Here is a 16,753-nt window from a genome sequence, read left to right as displayed (position 1 = left end):
CTGTCTTGTGTGAGGCCACAGTCCTGTTACGTATCTGTCTTGTGTGAATCCACAGTCCTGTTACATATCTGTCTTGACCTCCTCATAGGATTGTTGTGTAAGATCCAATCTCATGAGAACATGAAAATACCATGTCAGCAGTAAAGTGGCTCCTAAACTTATTACATATTTGTTAGAAAATTCTGTGTTAGAAACGACTTTATTTGCTTATAGCAGTGGGTGGTTTTACATTTTAAACAATTTCTGCCTAAAACCTAAAGTATTTTAATCATGCCTCTGATGATTTGTGTTGTTGTTTGGGTTTCTGACAATTTAAGTATTTGTTAATCAAATTATTTGAAATAATGGAACAAGCTCAAATACTTTGCTCTTGGTAAATTTTTGGAAAATTCACACATACATACACCGCACTGCATCAGGCTTAACAAGTATCATTTTTCATGCTTCATATCTTGTCTGATTTATTTGTGTTTAGGGCTCTTGGTGGTATCGGTCAATACGATATAGTGGAGACCAGATTCTAATACGTACAACACAGATTTATACATACTTTGTTTATAAAACTCGCAATATGGATATGAAACGTAAGTAAACTTCAGTAACTGCTGTTCGTTGCATTGCTTTCTGCGTCATTTATATGTTGCTATACATATATTTTAACTCTATAGTAGAATCAGTTTTATAGTTCATCAGATTGAACCAGAAACCAGGAGGACAGTTGCTGACTGGCTCCCTCTCAAGCCTCAGATGCAGTGACCTAGGCCCACCTGCCCAGGAATAGTACCTCTTCATTAGCAGTCAAGAAAATGCCCTCATAATATAATAAGATTTCCTCAGTTAAGGTTCCCTCTTCCCAGGAAACTAGTTTATGTCACTGATAAGAGTGTATGAAGTTTCCAAGTTTCTACACAGCAAAGGCAACAATTAAATGAGTAAAAAAGTGGAGAAAATGTGTGGTAGCTGTACAACTGAGAGAGAATCAATGTCTAGAATACATAAGGAATTTTAAATTCTTGTGTAATTGTTTATACTTGTCATCCCAGTACTCGAAGAGGCAGGGGTAGGAGGATTGTCACAGAAGAGGCAGGGGTATGAGGATTGTCACAAGTTTGATGCCAGCCTGGGCTACGTAGTGAGTTGCAGCCTGGCCAGGGAGTCAGTGTCTCAAAAAGAAGAATTCTGTCTAACTCTAGTAAGAATTACTGTTTAACAAACGCTGGCAAGGGTGCAGTTGCTGGTGAGAATGTAAGTTAGTCCAACAACTGTAGAAATCAGTATGAAGACTCCTCAAAAATCTTTAAATAGAATTAGCATATGATAAGCTATACCACTTCTGGGAATATACCAGAAGGAATCCTGAGTCAGGTACCTGCTTACTGTGGCATTGTTTACAGTGGCCAAGTCACAGAATGAGTGTAGGTGTCTGTCAACAGGTAAATGGATAAGGAAGGTGTAGTGTATATAATAATCACTGTTTTTAATACAGCCATGAGGAAGAATGAACTTAGGACAGTTGCAAGAAACTTGATGAAACAGGAGATAACTATATTGTGTAAAATAAATGAGATTCAAAACAATATTGCAAGAGATCAGTATCTAAGAAACCCAGGGACCAAGGTCTCAGCACAAAGACAGAGAGCAGGAAATAGAGACAAAAACCGGAGATGGAGAATGAAGATGAGGGAGAAGGGGAAGGAACAAGGGAGGCAGGGGAAGGGTTTTGTTTCTGAGGCACAAAGGACTGCCTCTGGATAGAGAGGAGACTCATGTGCTCCATAGGCAAATGGCAGTTTATAAAGGGAAGAGGGAAAACACGGTGTTAGCATGAGGTGTTGAGTTTTAATTGGACATGTTAATTAATCAAAAGGAAGCTTTTGATTGCTGGACTTGGATACTCTGATAGCTGGACCTTGGTAGTCAGCCTCAGGAGAAAGAAGTGGTCAAATAAGGGAACAGGCCTTAATAGTCAGCTTTAGGAAATGTAATCAAGGCCGACGGACTCAGAAGGGCAAGGCCAACCGGAGCTGTTTTGACAAGCTGGCTAGTGTCCCTTCAAATATTACATGATTTCTTTCAAGTAGATACCGAGTTTTTATGTGTACACATCAAATCATAAATATGGATGCATATACATACACAGACATGCACAGTTCCACGGACACATACATGTCATAAAAGTTAAAGCAAGACTATCTGGGAAAGGAAAGAGTACTAGCTGGAAAGGGAGGGGCAGATATGGTACAACTACATGATATAATTGAACACAAATGTGAAATCAGTCCTTCACTTTCTATAGTAAATACAGGTTGTAGGAAAGAATGACTGTTACTTTCTGTTGTGCTTGCTTACTACTCTTATGTTGGACTAGTGCAGGAACTAGTACTAGTATAGTAGCTTAGTTCCTTACAAGAACATTTCCTATTTTTTTGCCCGTGGGGTACTGATTTAAGAGAATGGTACTGTAGTCTCATGTCACTCTGTCACAAAGCACTTTTCAGCTGGTGGATTTATGTACACAGCCTTCTTCATCTGTCTTTGGAACAGTTTTTTTTTTCTTTTCTTCTATTTTTTTTTTCAACCCACATTAAAATATTTGAGCCCTGTGTGATGGTATACACTTTTAAGCCGAGCACTTGGGAGGCTGGGGCAGGCAGATCTTGGTGAGTTTCAGGCCAGCCTAGTCTACCTATCAAGTTCCAGGCCAAAGTTACATGGTGAGACCATCTCCAAAAAAAAAAAAAAAAAAAAAAAAATTTATAGTAGTACCTTATGCATTTACTCTGCCTGCTATTTTTTGGGCACTCCTTAAGAAACTAAAGTACAAGGAGAAATGTGAAGACTGTTGCCTAGGTCATTTAGTCAGGAAGTAACAGACAGACCTGTATCGCTGCTTTCCAGCACTGCTGTAGTCCCGCCTGCCTTTATTATCCTGTCTATATGTTCTGCTGTGTTAAAGGTAAGACCGGTGCTTAAAGTGAGATTGGTGATCTCAGTGCCAGCCCTTAAAGAGCTCTTAGGAAAATGCCTGTGGCAATGGAATCATGTGTGTTTCCACAAAACTCACCAGAGTTCCAGAATCTTTTGTTTACTCAACGGTCTGAGAAGCCATGAATAAGGAGACTCTCTCACTCTTGGTAATCCTTGAACTGGAGGTCCCTCTCTGACATGCCACACGAACATCACATGACACACAGCGCTCTCCAGCGGGCTCCTCTGGAGTGCATGCTTAGTTTAGAGACATGCTGTTTTAACTCAACATTGCTTTTGTGTTGTTAGTCTGAGGAACACTTGTGTGCATTTTTAAAAGTAAAGATTTTTTGTTGTTTTAGTGGGAGATGTTACTTTCCTTGTCAGCGGATTTTCAGCATTTTTCATGATTAGGAAGAGAAATCACTAGATAAACAAGTAGCTATTTACCATTGTATATGTTTTGTTTCTGTAGGTCTCATTATGGTTTTAGCTGGAGCTTCTGAATTTGATCCTCAGTATAATAAAGATTCCACCAGCAGGCCAACAGATAACATCTTAATACCACAGGTCAGGCTCGTCTTACAAATTGCCCAATGAACAGTACAGTACAAAAGTGAATGGTTCATGTTACATTTCTGAATAATTCTTTTATTTGTCTTAGCTAATCAGGGAAATTGGCAGCATAAATTTAAAGAAGAATGAACCTCCACTTACCTGTCCATATAGCCTGAAGGCCAGAGTTCTTTTACTGTCTCATCTTGCCAGAATGAAAATTCCTGAGACACTGGAAGAAGGTATTTGTGATTAACATGTGAAGGGTCTTAAGGGGGTCAAACAGGTGTAAGTAGTCCTGGTGAGTCAGCGTTTAGATGCTGGTCTTTTTTTTTCTTTTTCCTTTTTCAATCAAATGGTTGTTTATATTTCTTTAAAAATAAAAATCTGTATGGTATGTAATTACTTTGCAAATAGTTGAAAGTCTGTATCAGGTGCTTTGGCAAATGTCAAAATATGTTATTTGAAGATGAGAGTACTTCATATGAAATGTTTAATAATTGGAGGTTAGCAAAGGAATTTGCACTGGCTTTGCTTCCTGAGACACGGCCTGCAGCAGTGTCTCTGAGTCCTCCTCCTCCTCCTCCTCTCTGAGACAGGGTCTGCAGCAGTGTCTCTGAGTCCTCCTCCTCCTCCTCCTCCTCCTCCTCTCTGAGACAGGGCCTGCAGCAGTGTCTCTGAGTCCTCCTCCTCCTCCTCCTCCTCCTCTCTGAGACAGGGTCTGCAGCAGTGTCTCTGAGTCCTCCTCCTCCTCCTCCTCCTCCTCTTGAGACAGGGCCTGCAGCAGTGTCTCCGTGGTCCTTGCTCTTTCTCAGCACCCTCTGGACTGAGACTGTAGATGTGGAACATCATGTCTGACTCCTAGATTTTTTTTTTTTTAAAAAATAACTTGAAAACCTTCTAGAGGGACAAAAGTGGATTTTACAGCAAACATCTGACCCTCTTAATCCAACATGATTCTTCCCACTTCTCAGTAGTCGCTACAGAGCAATTGGTTTGATCTTTACTTACAGGTTCACAAGTGTTTGAAACTATCTGCTCTTACTCTTTAAAACAAAGGCCTTGGCTTGAGATGGAAGTGTTTCCAGAGAGACCATCGATGAATGTCATTTCCTTTTCATTTGGAACTTATAAACTTGTCATCTTAAAAACAAATGTTCTTTTTGAATGAAATCTTCCCACCGCATCACTGTTCAACTAGTGATGCAATCCAGGACTTCTGAAAATAAGACAATCCAGTGGTTTTTAGGTAGAGAACAAAATTTAATGGATTTCATTTTAGAAGTTACTTTTATCTATCTGGGTATTCTTTGTGCATGTCTATACTGGTGCCACCGATGCCTGGAGAGGGCGTTGGGTCCCCTGGAACTGCGGTTACAAGTAGTTGTGAAGCGCTGTGTGGGTGCTGGGAGTTCAGCTCAAGTCATCTAGAAGAGTAGCCAGTGCTCGGAACTCTTGAGTCAGCGCTCCAGCCCCTCAAATGGAAAATTACAAAGATTACAAAGCGTTTCTTTTTCTGTGTTGCTGGTACTTGGACTCAGGACCCAACATGTGCTGTGCAAATACTCTACTGCCTAGTTATGTTTCCAGGCTGTTAGAATTTTTTTGTTTTATTTTTTATTTTAATGTATATGAGTATTTTGCCTACAGTATGTATGTGTTCAATGCCTGAGGAGGCCAGAAGAGAGTATTAGCTCACCTGGGGCTATAGTTACAGACTATTCTCAGCCACCACGTTGGTGCTGAGACTTGAATCTGGGTCCTCTGGGAGAGCAGTCAGTATTCTTACCCACTGAATTTTTGCCAGCCCGATGGTTTTATTTATATTTGTTTCTGGCAATTGGACTCAGCTTTTCCGGCTTGCACCAGAAGCTAAGCACAAGCAATGCTTAGTCATGCATCCCCCTAATTAACTTCTTCCCTTTCTGTATTTATTGACTCTATTCTCATTCATGGTCTTTGTATTTAACTACAGCTATAGGAGCGTAGATAGAACATCCTCAAAGACAGCAAGACCGGAATTAAATTCATGATTGGGACTGTTTTAAAGAAAACAAGGAATATATAATAAATAGTGCACCATTATGTTAGAATTTTGGCTTTGCTCCATCTTATGCTAGTGATGGCTTTCTGTCTTTTGTTTGCAGTAATGTTGAAGAGAAACGTTCTTTTAAGCATTAAGATTCTGAGGCTGGTAAAATATTTAAGGGCCAGCCCATTTTGTGTTAGTCTTGGGCTTCAAGTGGGAAAGGTGTTTGACTGTAAGATTAGAATAGCTTCAGGTTTTTTTGTTTTGTTTTTTTTTCAGATCAACAGTTCATGCTGAAAAAATGTCCTGCTCTACTTCAGGAGATGGTTAATGTAATCTGCCAGCTAATAATTATGGCCCGGAGCCGGGAAGGTGAGGAGGACATGCAGGTGTACTTTGTCCTGAAAACGCTTGCTTATTATACTTCACAGTTTAAAGATTTATGAGTATTTAATAACAGCCTTGTATACCAGGTCAGTCAGGGCTCTCAGATTGTCTTACTGTCTCATTTTTTTTTTCATTGCTTTATTTTTAGTGCTTTAAACTTCTTCTTTTCTCTGAATACATTTGAATAATTTTTGTATTTTCACTGTGAGTTTGAAATAGTTCTGTAATTGGCATAGTAGGTTTTTTGTTTTGTTTTGTTTTTGTATGAAAAGAAAAGGAATTTTTGCCATTAATGGGAAAGAAGAGGCTAAAAAAGAGACTCTTTATAATAGTTTGTTGTTGTCAGTGATTTCAGTTCTTGGCAGTGTTACAGTACCTTTGGAATGTTGTGACATCTGCTTGTTGGAGTTAACACAGGAGTTTAGAACAAGGTGTGACTTAACCCTGTAACTTGAGCACTGCTTAGGCAGAGCCGGGAGTCCTGGTTGAAGCCAGTCTGCACTTCACACAGCAACTTCCTTGCCTTAAAATGTAAACATAAAAGTACATCTAAAAACACAAAATCTTTCTTACTCTTTTATTTTTGTGAGATAGGCTCTTGTCATGTAGCCAAATCTGGCTTTGAACTCAGTCTTTGTGCCTTGGCTTCTTAAGCAGTAGGTTTCCCCTGTGCTCCACCACGCCTGGCTAAAGACATTTTGGGGATTTGTGTGTTTGTGGCTCCATCTTACTGTATTACCCAGGCTGGTCTTGAGAGCACTGACTCTCCCTCAGCTCCCTGAGTGCTAGGATTGCCATCCAAGACTGGATGACAGGTGCTCTCCAAATTAAGTCGCGTGGTGTTGTTAGTGCCTGATACTTTATGATTATTGGAGTTGATATAGAGGGTTTTGTTAAATTAGTTGTTGTTGCTGGGTAATACACATTTGACCAATTTTATGTATTTTTAACATTTTTTTCAGTAGCTTTTAAAGGAAAATCAATATCTGTTAAATATTAGTGTGATTTTATTCACTGTAATGAAAGTGTAAAAAGTACAGCTCTTTTGTTTCTTTTTTTCCTATTCTTTCTAAGAAAGGGAGTTTCGTGCTCCAACTTTGGCGTCCTTAGAAAACTGTATGAAGCTTTCCCAGATGGCTGTTCAAGGGCTCCAGCAGTTCAAATCTCCCCTTCTGCAGCTCCCTCATATTGAAGAGGACAATCTTAGAAGAGTCTCAAATCATAAAAAGGTTTGTTGACTGCTTTCTAGTTAAAGTTTTGCAACTTGTATCATAATGGAATGTGAGTAATGAAGCTTTCTAGACTTCGTTGGGTGCTTTTCGTAGATTTAGAATATCTTTTTTTGTTCATAGTTCTTGATTAGATGGCTTTATAAAAGTATTTTACTACTATAGCGTTACTGTCTTACGTTAAGTAAATTTTAGTAGTCAATACTTTGTTTTTTACATTGCAGAGATTTATACATCAAGTAATAGTACACCATATGCTTTTCATTTTGTTTTTGACTTAAAAGTTGGGCAGTTGTTATAGTTGAGTAAAACAAAAACAAAAAAAAAACTGATGCATTCATAAAAATAGTGTTGGCCTGGTGATGAAGCTCGGTGCTCGAGCACTTGTTTGGTGTGCACAGGACCCTGAGCTCAGTGCCATCTGCTTACAGGGCACGTTGATTAAGAGGACCTCTCTTTTTAGAAAATAAAATAAACACTTGAATATTTCAAAAGTATGTAGAAATGAAAACGTTTGGGAAATAAAGAAACCAAAGTTAAGAATTCTGGTAGGAGATTTTAAGCATTACTTTTTGAGCTTGGTAGTATTAGCTTGTATATTCAGAATTTTGGGAGGCAGGCTGAAGCAGGAGGGTTGTAGAAAATTTGAGGCCTAGGCTAAGTAGTGAATGTTAGGCTAACCCAGGCCATAGAGTGAGCCCCTGTTTTAAGAAAACAAAGAGAAAAAGAATATACAATAAAAGAAGGAAGCAGAAGATAGGCTTTGGATTTGGTGGTATTAAAGGAAATAAATGTATAAGAAATCAGTATCCAAGTTCTGTTTATTGATCATATTGCCATTACATTAAGTAACAGTTTACAACAGAATCCTAGACTTGAAATTCACCTACCTTATGATTTAATCTCTGTGAAAATAAAAATTAAGTACCTAGTACTTAAATTTTAATTAATTTAAGTATAGTTGATTTATTACATAGTAAAACTTGTAGAGGCTACTTGTTTTAGAAGGTTTCTTAAGGCTGAAAATAAACTTAGGGCAATAGTTACTGCTCGAATCAGGATTCTCTATGAACATGTTTTTATTTTTATGCTGTCTTTGGTTGTTTTTTTTTCTGATTAAAAGCAAATCTTGTAATGAATTTATTAAAAAAGAAAAACAACTTAGTTTTAATGGTCTTGCTTTGCCCTTAATGACAACTTTATATGAAGTTGGTGGATTTTACTTGGTTAACATGCCAATAGTTTTCACTCAATGAAAATTTTATTTATTTATTTATTCATTTATTTGTGTATTTTTCTTTTTTAGTACAAAATTAAAACAATTCAGGATTTGGTCAGTTTAAAAGAATCAGATCGTCATAGTCTGCTACACTTCCTTGAGGATGAAAAATATGAGGAGGTCATGGCGGTTCTTGGGAGTTTCCCATATGTGACCATGGACATCAAATCACAGGGTGAGTGAGGGCTCCCTTTGCACATTGGCGATTTGCTCTCTAAGGCAGAGTCTTCTTTGTCGCTTCAGCTCACTACATTGTCCTGTCCTGCCTGCATTTTCCTTGGTCAGCCTCCTTCAGACTTGGAGACCTCTTCCTCTGACCTGTCAGTGCGCATGCAGCCAGGCATGCTCTGCCGTGTCCTTCATTATGACACTTATGATGTGATTTATAATTAGACTTTGCAGAGCTGTAGTTTCCTTGTCAAAACCCTGGTTTTTTAATTTTTGTCACAGTTGTGCTGAGTATGAGGATACTGTTTTATAGTTGAACATTGGATTTTTATTTTGTGTGTGTATTAATCACCTGTAACTGGAAATCAGTTCTGAGTGAGGATATGGAAAATTTAACCTTAGTTGAATTTCTTCACACATGGAGGTGGACAGGAGGTCGTGCTCTGAGTGTAGAATGTAGGACCCTTTTCCGTGGTTCCTGCTTTTATTTCATGTTATGTCATAGGCTGCCATTCTTGTCTTAACCCTGGCTATGCTGTGCAGTCTTCTTCAAGTTGATGTGCTTAAAATACCAGTTACAACCTCTAAAGTGCCTTTGGGACTGAACTCCTGCATCAGGGTGCATTGGCAGCTCCTTCAGTGCTTTTTCAGTGGAGTCCTGGTATCGTCTTGTGATTGCTTAACTTCCCAAGGAATCCAAGAGATGTCCACGTGTGGTGAGAGGAGGAGATATTTCCCATATATTATTAAAATAAATAGTCAGTTAGTGCTGAAATTAACATTTATTTATAGTAAGTTTTAAAAACTTCTGAGCCTGTGCTCCATGTTTTTTTTATCTCTATATTTGTTTAAGTGAAAAAACTTATTTTCTACCAACATAATTGCCCTACCACAATTTTAATAGCTGAATAATATCTTTGAACACAGAAATACAGAGTATTAGTTTAGTCTGTCTTGTGGTACAGTTCTGGGTTGTAACATTCATAAACTCACTGTTGAGAGAACAACAGGAACATATTAGGAATAATTTCTGTTTTTAATGAGTTCATCATCTAGTTGATTATAGAATTAAAAACAGAGTATACTGGATGCTTGGTGTTATGTGATGAGAGACATTATACCTTATATTTATGTAAAAAATACTAACTGCTGTGCACTTTGAGTAGCATCTGGAGACCTATGCTTGTAGCACTTTGCCTTACTGACTCTGTATCCTAACACAGATGTGAATTAAATAACTTCCTAAAGCTGGGATGCAGGGACAGGGAAGCAGATAGTGCCGTCTGGTTTTGGTTTACGTAGTGTATAGGACATTTGCACTGGGATTTGGGAGTTTCATTTTAGATTAGTGAGTTTTTAGACTTTAAAGTCACTAATCTAAATGCTGCATTTAGGGACTGGAGAGATACCTCAGACGTTAAGTGTGTCAGGTGGTGGTGGCTTACACCTTTAATCTCAGGTCTTGGGAAGCTTGAACCCTGTGAGTTTCAAGCCAACCGGGTTTACAAAGCAAATACTATGACAACCAGGACTACACAGGGAAATCCTGTCTTGAAAAAACAAAAAAGACAAAAACAACAATAACAAAAACAAACACACCTCAAAAAAACCCACTTTCTGCTTTAGCAAAGGCCCCGGGTTCAGTTCACAGCTCCCAGCTAGTGGTTCACAGCCGTCTACCTCTCATGTTGTTTCATGCATACCTGTGGGTACTCACACATACATACAAAAATCAATCTGAAAAACTGCATTTACAATTTCATTTTTTAAAACCAAATCTAGTTGTGGGCTTAAGAGATAATCTTTGTTATGATCAATTATTGTAAAACATGACTAGAGAAAATGTTGGAAGAGGTTGTCTTCAAGGAAGTAAGAGTTTATTTTGCCGTGTTACTTGTGTGTGTCCTAGGAGTCACAGAGTTTGAAGGATGAATAGAGAATATAGGAACAATTCTTAATATGGTGGTGGAGATAACTGCTTTCCCTTTATCACTAGAGGCCACTTAGCATCTCGTGGCAGGCTGTACCCCACTAGATATATGTGCACATTGATACAGCAGGTGTCATAGGTACTGCCAAGTGAAAGTACAGATGATATGTGGTCCAGGCTTGAGTTCTGATAACACAGGCTTGTAGGGTGAGTTACGCAGTCAGACTTCACAATCAGCGGTAGAGGTAGCAGTTACAAGTTGTTAGAGACTGCTATTTTCCATGTGTTGCTGTGTCAGAAAGGCCAGAACAGTGTGCTGAACTAAATTTGTAAGGCAGCACAAACTTAGTAAAAACAAAAGTTCTCAGTGTAGAAATTTCTTACAGATAAAATCTTGTAGGAAAATGAATTAATATCATCTAGGTAGAAGGTATAGAGTAATTGCCTTTCTCATTGCTTTGATAAAAAAACAATGTCTTATGAGCAATTTTAAGAGGAAAATGGGAGAAAGGTGTACGTTGGCTCATGGTTTGAGAGGTATAGTCCGTGGTGTCGAAGTCGTGGTGTACAGGAGGGATGTGTGTGTGTTTCTGTGTGTTGCATGCATGTGAATATAGACACGGATGTACAAGCATGCAGAGACTAGAGCAGGATGTTTGGTGGCTGTCCCTGTGGTTCTTTTCCTGTTGCATTGCAGTGAAGGGTCTCTCGGTGAGCCGGAAGCTAGCTCTTTGGCTAGTCTGGATGGCCAACTAGCTCTCAGATTCCATCTGTCTCCACCCCCAGTGCTGGTATTACACATACATTACATGCCTGGCTTTTCATGTAGGTGCTGACAAGTAACACTGTGGACCTACCTGATGCTTGTAGAACCAAGCCCTTTTACCCCTGAGCCATCTTCTCTGCTCTTTTAGTTACTTTTCTGTTGCTGTGAAGACACCATGACCAAGGCAACTTTTAGCAGAAAGCATTTAATTAGAACTTGCCTACAGTTTCAGAGGGTGAGTTGATGACATCAGGATGGGGAGCCTGACATCAGGCAGGCAAGTGTGGCACTGCAGGAGTAATTGAGAGCTTACACCCTGATCTGGGGGTCGGAGGCAGAGAGAGACCATGCAAGACTGGGCCTGCTGGTGTGGGCTTTGAAACTTCCAAGCTCATTGTCTAAGTTAGGGTTTTACTGCTCTGAAGAGACACCATGACCAAGGTGACTCTTATAAAGGACAATATTTAACTGGGGCTGGTTTACAGGTTAAGAGGTTCAGTTATTATCAAGGCAGGAGCATGACAGAGTTTAGGCAGACATGGTGCTGGAGAAGGAGCTGAGAGTTCTACATCTTGATCTGGCTGCAGCCAGGAGAGAAGTGACTCACTCGGGCAGCTAAGAGAAGGGTCACATTGCCTACCCCCACAGTGACACACTTTCTCCAGCAAGGCCAGACCTACTCCAATAAGGTCACACCTCCTAATAGTACCACTCCCTAGGCTAAGCACAATCAAGCCACCACACTTATCCTCAGTGACACACCTCTTCCAACAAGGACCAACCTCCTAATTCTTCCCAAAATAGTGCTAACAGCTGGGGACCAAACATTCAAACATGAGCCTATGGGGGCCATCCTCATTCAAACCATCATGGTTGCTGGACAGTATTCTTTTATAAAAATACAGAATTCTACACAAATTTTCATGTCATCCGTGTACACAGGCACCGCTATTCTACCTGTCTGTTCTAGTTGTAATATGTTTTTCCAAAGATAGCCCTTCAGACCCTTTTTACCGTAAAGAAAATATGTTGAAGTTACTGTTTTAAATGTTGCTTTTTAAATGTTTAAGGTCATTGGGATGTTAGATTTTTTTATTCTATTCCTTTACTCAGGCATTGGTCAGAGAAATAAAATTATACTGTATTCTACAAAGTTGGTTTTAAACTTGACAGTGCTAGTGCAGCTGTGAACCTTGCTTTCTTAAAGTGGAAATGATAATAAATTGTAATAGTCCTTTAAGGATTAAATGAAGCAACTGTTGAAGACACCTGGAGGGCTTTACAGTTATCAAATTATTTTAATAAGCTTTGAAAAATATGTTCAAAATACGGAAGTACTGAATTATTTTAGGCAAGGTAAATACTGCTGTTTGCATTGACTGAGAACTTGCTTTTCTGTTTTGTTCCGTTTCTCCTGTCTTACAGTATTGGATGATGAAGACAGCAACAACATCACAGTTGGATCCCTAGTTACAGTGTTGGTTAAACTGACGAGGCAGACGATGGCTGTGAGTAGTTTCTTTATTACTCATTTATCTATGCTTATTTATGTATATTTATTATTATGGAGGCTTATTTATGCATCTTTTGGCTTGTGTGAGAATACATATATTTTCACATAGGTGCACATGTATGTGTGTGGAGGCTGCAAGTCAGGATCTGATGTTGCAGTGTTGTTGTTTGAGATGGTCTCTCGCTGGCCTTGTGTTTGCCAATTTAGTGAGGCTGCCTGGCCAGCTCATTGCAGAGATCTACCTCCCTAGTACTGGGCTATAAGCATGTGCTATATCCATCATGTCTGGATTTAATTTTTTTAAGGTTTAGTCATTTTTTATGTATGAATGTTTTGCCTATCTGAATGCATGTACACCACATGAGTGCCTGTTGACCACAGAGGTCAGAAGACGGCATAGGATGCCCTGGAACTATACCTAAGGGGGTTATGACCCACCGTACGGGTTCTTAGAATTGAACCCAGGACCTCTGCAAAGAGCAACAAGTGTTGTAAACTACTGTAGTACCTTTCTAGGTCCCCAACCCCATACCTTTTAAAGCATTGACTCTAGAGACCATACGCAGGCCTCCTGTGTGTGCGGCTAGTGCTTCACTTACAGAACTGTCTTCCCAGCTCAGGGTTTGGTTTGGTTTGTGTTTGCGTCAGGGTCTTGCTCTGTAGCCCACATGGCTCTGTTCCTTTTGGCCTAGCCTCCTAGAGGCTGTGACTATAGACATGCACATGCCACTTTATTTGTAGTTGTAGTTTTATACTTTATGAGTTAAAATTTGTATGTATGTTTTTCTCAGTTTAAGTATGTTCTTAAAGCTTGTAACATACCTAAATTAACAAGTTTTGTTAGGTATTTTATAATATTAACTTTCATGATAGAGCTTTCATATGTACTAAAAACCTAGAAATAGATTAATTCTTTATATGTTTATTATTGTCTATGCTGTGTTTATGTGGGTATAGTTTTTATGCTGTAATGTGCTGCCTATGTAGAAATTATTGTTGATAATTTCATTGCCTTTGTTTTTGTAAATTTTTTACTGTTTGTTTTAGCTTCCTTAAATTTAAACATTACACTCAAATTAATTTATAATAATTTATGATGTCCAGAAAGAAATTTAAACAGCTTAGAAAGTATAGGGAAACATGATCATTCTGAAATCCCACTGCTAATTTTTTAAAATATCCTAATAGATTGTGCTGTAGACTTAAATATTTTTTTAAATAGCAAAATGTACTTCTTTCATTGTCTATATCTCTTATCAGTTACAGGTGATCTGTTTGTGTTCTTTTATATCTTCATAGTCAGTGAATATCCAAATATACGTATACCATGTACGTTGGTACTTGCTCTTTTAAATACAGTTGTCTGTATTTCTTCCATTTTGTTTTCCTATTTCAGTTACATATCCTGTCACCTTTCAGGTTCATAAAGTTACCACTCAGGTTTTTTATTTTGTCTGTGGGTGTTTGTGGAAAATCCCTTGGGCTTTCTGGCCAACCAGTCCAGCCAAGTCTATAAGTCAATGAGAGAACTTGCCTCCGGAAATAATGTGAACGAAAATAAGCCCGTTGACACCAACCTTTGGCTCCGAACGAGGCCATGCACACACACAGTTGGTAGTGTTGGTTTAGTGTATACTACTTCCCCAGCATATGTGTGTGTGAGGTGCCAGGCTCGTCACCCATCACTTCAGTCAGACAGAAAAAACAAAGCTTTGTAGTGCTAATGTGGTGACACATGCCTGTAATTCCAGCAACTTGGGCTCAGGAGGCTGAGATGGGGGATTGTGAATTCAGGGCAGCTGGGTTACATGAGACCCTGTCAAAACCATATAAACAAAATGGTGATGCCATCTTATTGATTTCTTAATTAGACTAGGCTGTCTCTTGTAGAGCTTAATAATTATGTTTGCTTTAATTTATTAGCTTTACTAATTCTAAGATATTCATTCTACACAACCTCTACCACTTGGCATTTTCCAATATGCACTCTTACTCGGTTCTAACTGAGCTTTAAATTGTAAATGTATACTTTTTGTATTGATTCTAATTAAATTGTATGATTACTGGATATACTTTTAGGATATGTGGATTTTCTTGACAATCTAGTGATAATAATAAATTTACAGTAGTCCGTTGAAGGTGAAAATTAGAATAGTGTCATATATTCAAATTTCCATTATAATATTCTTGCTTGATTAGTATTGGAATAAAATGAAATTTTAAATTGAAATATTTTTGACTTTAAAGTGAATAAGCATATATGAAGTCATCGAGTTTGTTAACTTAAGTAGACTCTGCTTTCACAGTCTATTTATGATAGTATGAGATGCTTTGGAAGATTACTACCTAGGTCTGTACCGACTTCATGACTGCCAAACCTACTCACCCTCCTAATTGCAACCAGTTAACAAAAACTTTATGGATAAACATTTTGAAAGATTTTACTTTCCATCTGAAAGACAAACATAGGCTGATAGTGTTGTTCTTACTGCCTCTAGGAAGTATTTGAAAAGGAGCAGTCCATCTGCGCTGCTGAGGAACAGCCTGCAGAAGACGGGGTAACTAACAACCTGAGTTCTCTTAGCTTCGTGATGAAGAAATGTTGTGTTTACTTCTTTGGTTGACTTATATTACTGTGGGTTATAATACGGTTTATGAAAACACTTATTTTCATTAGTCTCCTCTAAAGATGACTGTTCAGCCCTAACAGTCACATGTGATTTGCAGCAGAGTGATGCCAACAAGATCAAGACAAAAGGAGGATGGCAGCAGAAGAACAAAGGACCCAAGAAAACGCCCAAATCAAAAAAAAAGAAGCCTTTAAAAAAGAAACCCACAACTGTGCCCTTACCTCAGGCAAAGCAGCAGAAGCAAAGGCAGGCGAATGGAATTGTTGGGAGTGTAAGTCTACAGTTTCTGTTACTGTTGTTACTCAGATGCAGTCTGTGTGTGTGTTCAACTGTTCAAATGTTATCCTGTTCCTACAGTTGACACCTGAAGATCTGCATTAAGCCCAAGTCAAGATTTGCCATCCTTTCTTTATTTTCTCCCTTCCAAGTGCTGGAAATTGAATCCAGTTCCTCATGTACACTAGGATAGTGCTCTTCTGCTGAGTTATACCCAAGGCAAGATTTCAAAGCTCTGGCTTGAGAGGAGTTCAGACGATCTGTGTTCTTGTGTAGACCCTGAATTCTGTTCCTAGCATCTGTATCAGGTGGCTTACAACTCCCTGTAACTCCATCTCCAGGGCATCTGTCATCTCTAGTGTCTGCTGGCAGCTACACTTCCATGTGCACATACCACATATAGATACAGGCATGTATATCCAATTAAACAATATCTAAAAACTATGTGGAACCTCGTTAGTATTCAGGAGAGCCCCTGTGAGCCCCTTCCTAGTCAGCGGCTCTTCATTCAGTGCTCACCTCTCCCACTCCTGTCACGGGGTCACTGTCATCTTACTTACTAATAGATTCGTATAAGTGAAACCATTCTTTAAGGTTTAGTTTTATTTTATGTGTAAGATTGTTTTTAATCTGTCTGTATAAATGGCGGTGTACCATATATGTGCAGTGCCCTAGATAGCCAGATGCAGCCAGAAGAGGGCATTGGGTTCTCTAGAACTGGAATTACAGATGGACATACTGCCACATGAGTGCTAGGAGTGTAATCTGGGTTCTCTAGAAAAAAAGCCAGTGTCCCTAACTTCTGTGCCATCTCTCCAGTCCTGATACTCTCCCCCTCTCCCCCCTCCCCTTCTTTCATTTTTTGAGACAGGATCTTAACATGTAGGCCTAGCTGGCCTGGAACTACTATGTAGACCAAGATGCCTCTGCCTCCTTGGTGCTGAGATTAAAGATGTTTTTTTTTTCTCTCTCTCCCTCTCTCCCTCCTTCCCTCCCTCCTTCCGTCCCTCCCTCCCTCCCTCCC

At 39.1% G+C, this 16,753-nt stretch overlaps 1 protein-coding gene across 1 annotated transcript in view; it reads left to right on the top strand.

Moving 5' to 3' along the window:
* The window catches only part of Sec63 (SEC63 homolog, protein translocation regulator), a 68,198-nt gene that overhangs the window by 33,275 nt on the left and 18,170 nt on the right, over positions 1 to 16,753 (top strand). Inside the window, exons 8-16 of the mRNA XM_028769033.1 lie at positions 476 to 584; positions 3,443 to 3,537; positions 3,632 to 3,764; positions 5,831 to 5,923; positions 7,013 to 7,167; positions 8,474 to 8,621; positions 12,736 to 12,818; positions 15,322 to 15,381; positions 15,551 to 15,724. Of these exons, the coding sequence (XP_028624866.1) occupies positions 476 to 584; positions 3,443 to 3,537; positions 3,632 to 3,764; positions 5,831 to 5,923; positions 7,013 to 7,167; positions 8,474 to 8,621; positions 12,736 to 12,818; positions 15,322 to 15,381; positions 15,551 to 15,724 (1,050 nt within the window). The remainder of the gene's footprint in view (positions 1 to 475; positions 585 to 3,442; positions 3,538 to 3,631; positions 3,765 to 5,830; positions 5,924 to 7,012; positions 7,168 to 8,473; positions 8,622 to 12,735; positions 12,819 to 15,321; positions 15,382 to 15,550; positions 15,725 to 16,753) is intronic.

The sequence above is a fragment of the Grammomys surdaster genome, unplaced genomic scaffold (genome assembly GCF_004785775.1).
Source record: "Grammomys surdaster isolate TR1022 unplaced genomic scaffold, NIH_TR_1.0 190, whole genome shotgun sequence".
Taxonomy (NCBI): Eukaryota; Metazoa; Chordata; class Mammalia; order Rodentia; family Muridae; genus Grammomys; species Grammomys surdaster.
This window is presented reverse-complemented; position numbering and strand designations above follow the sequence as displayed.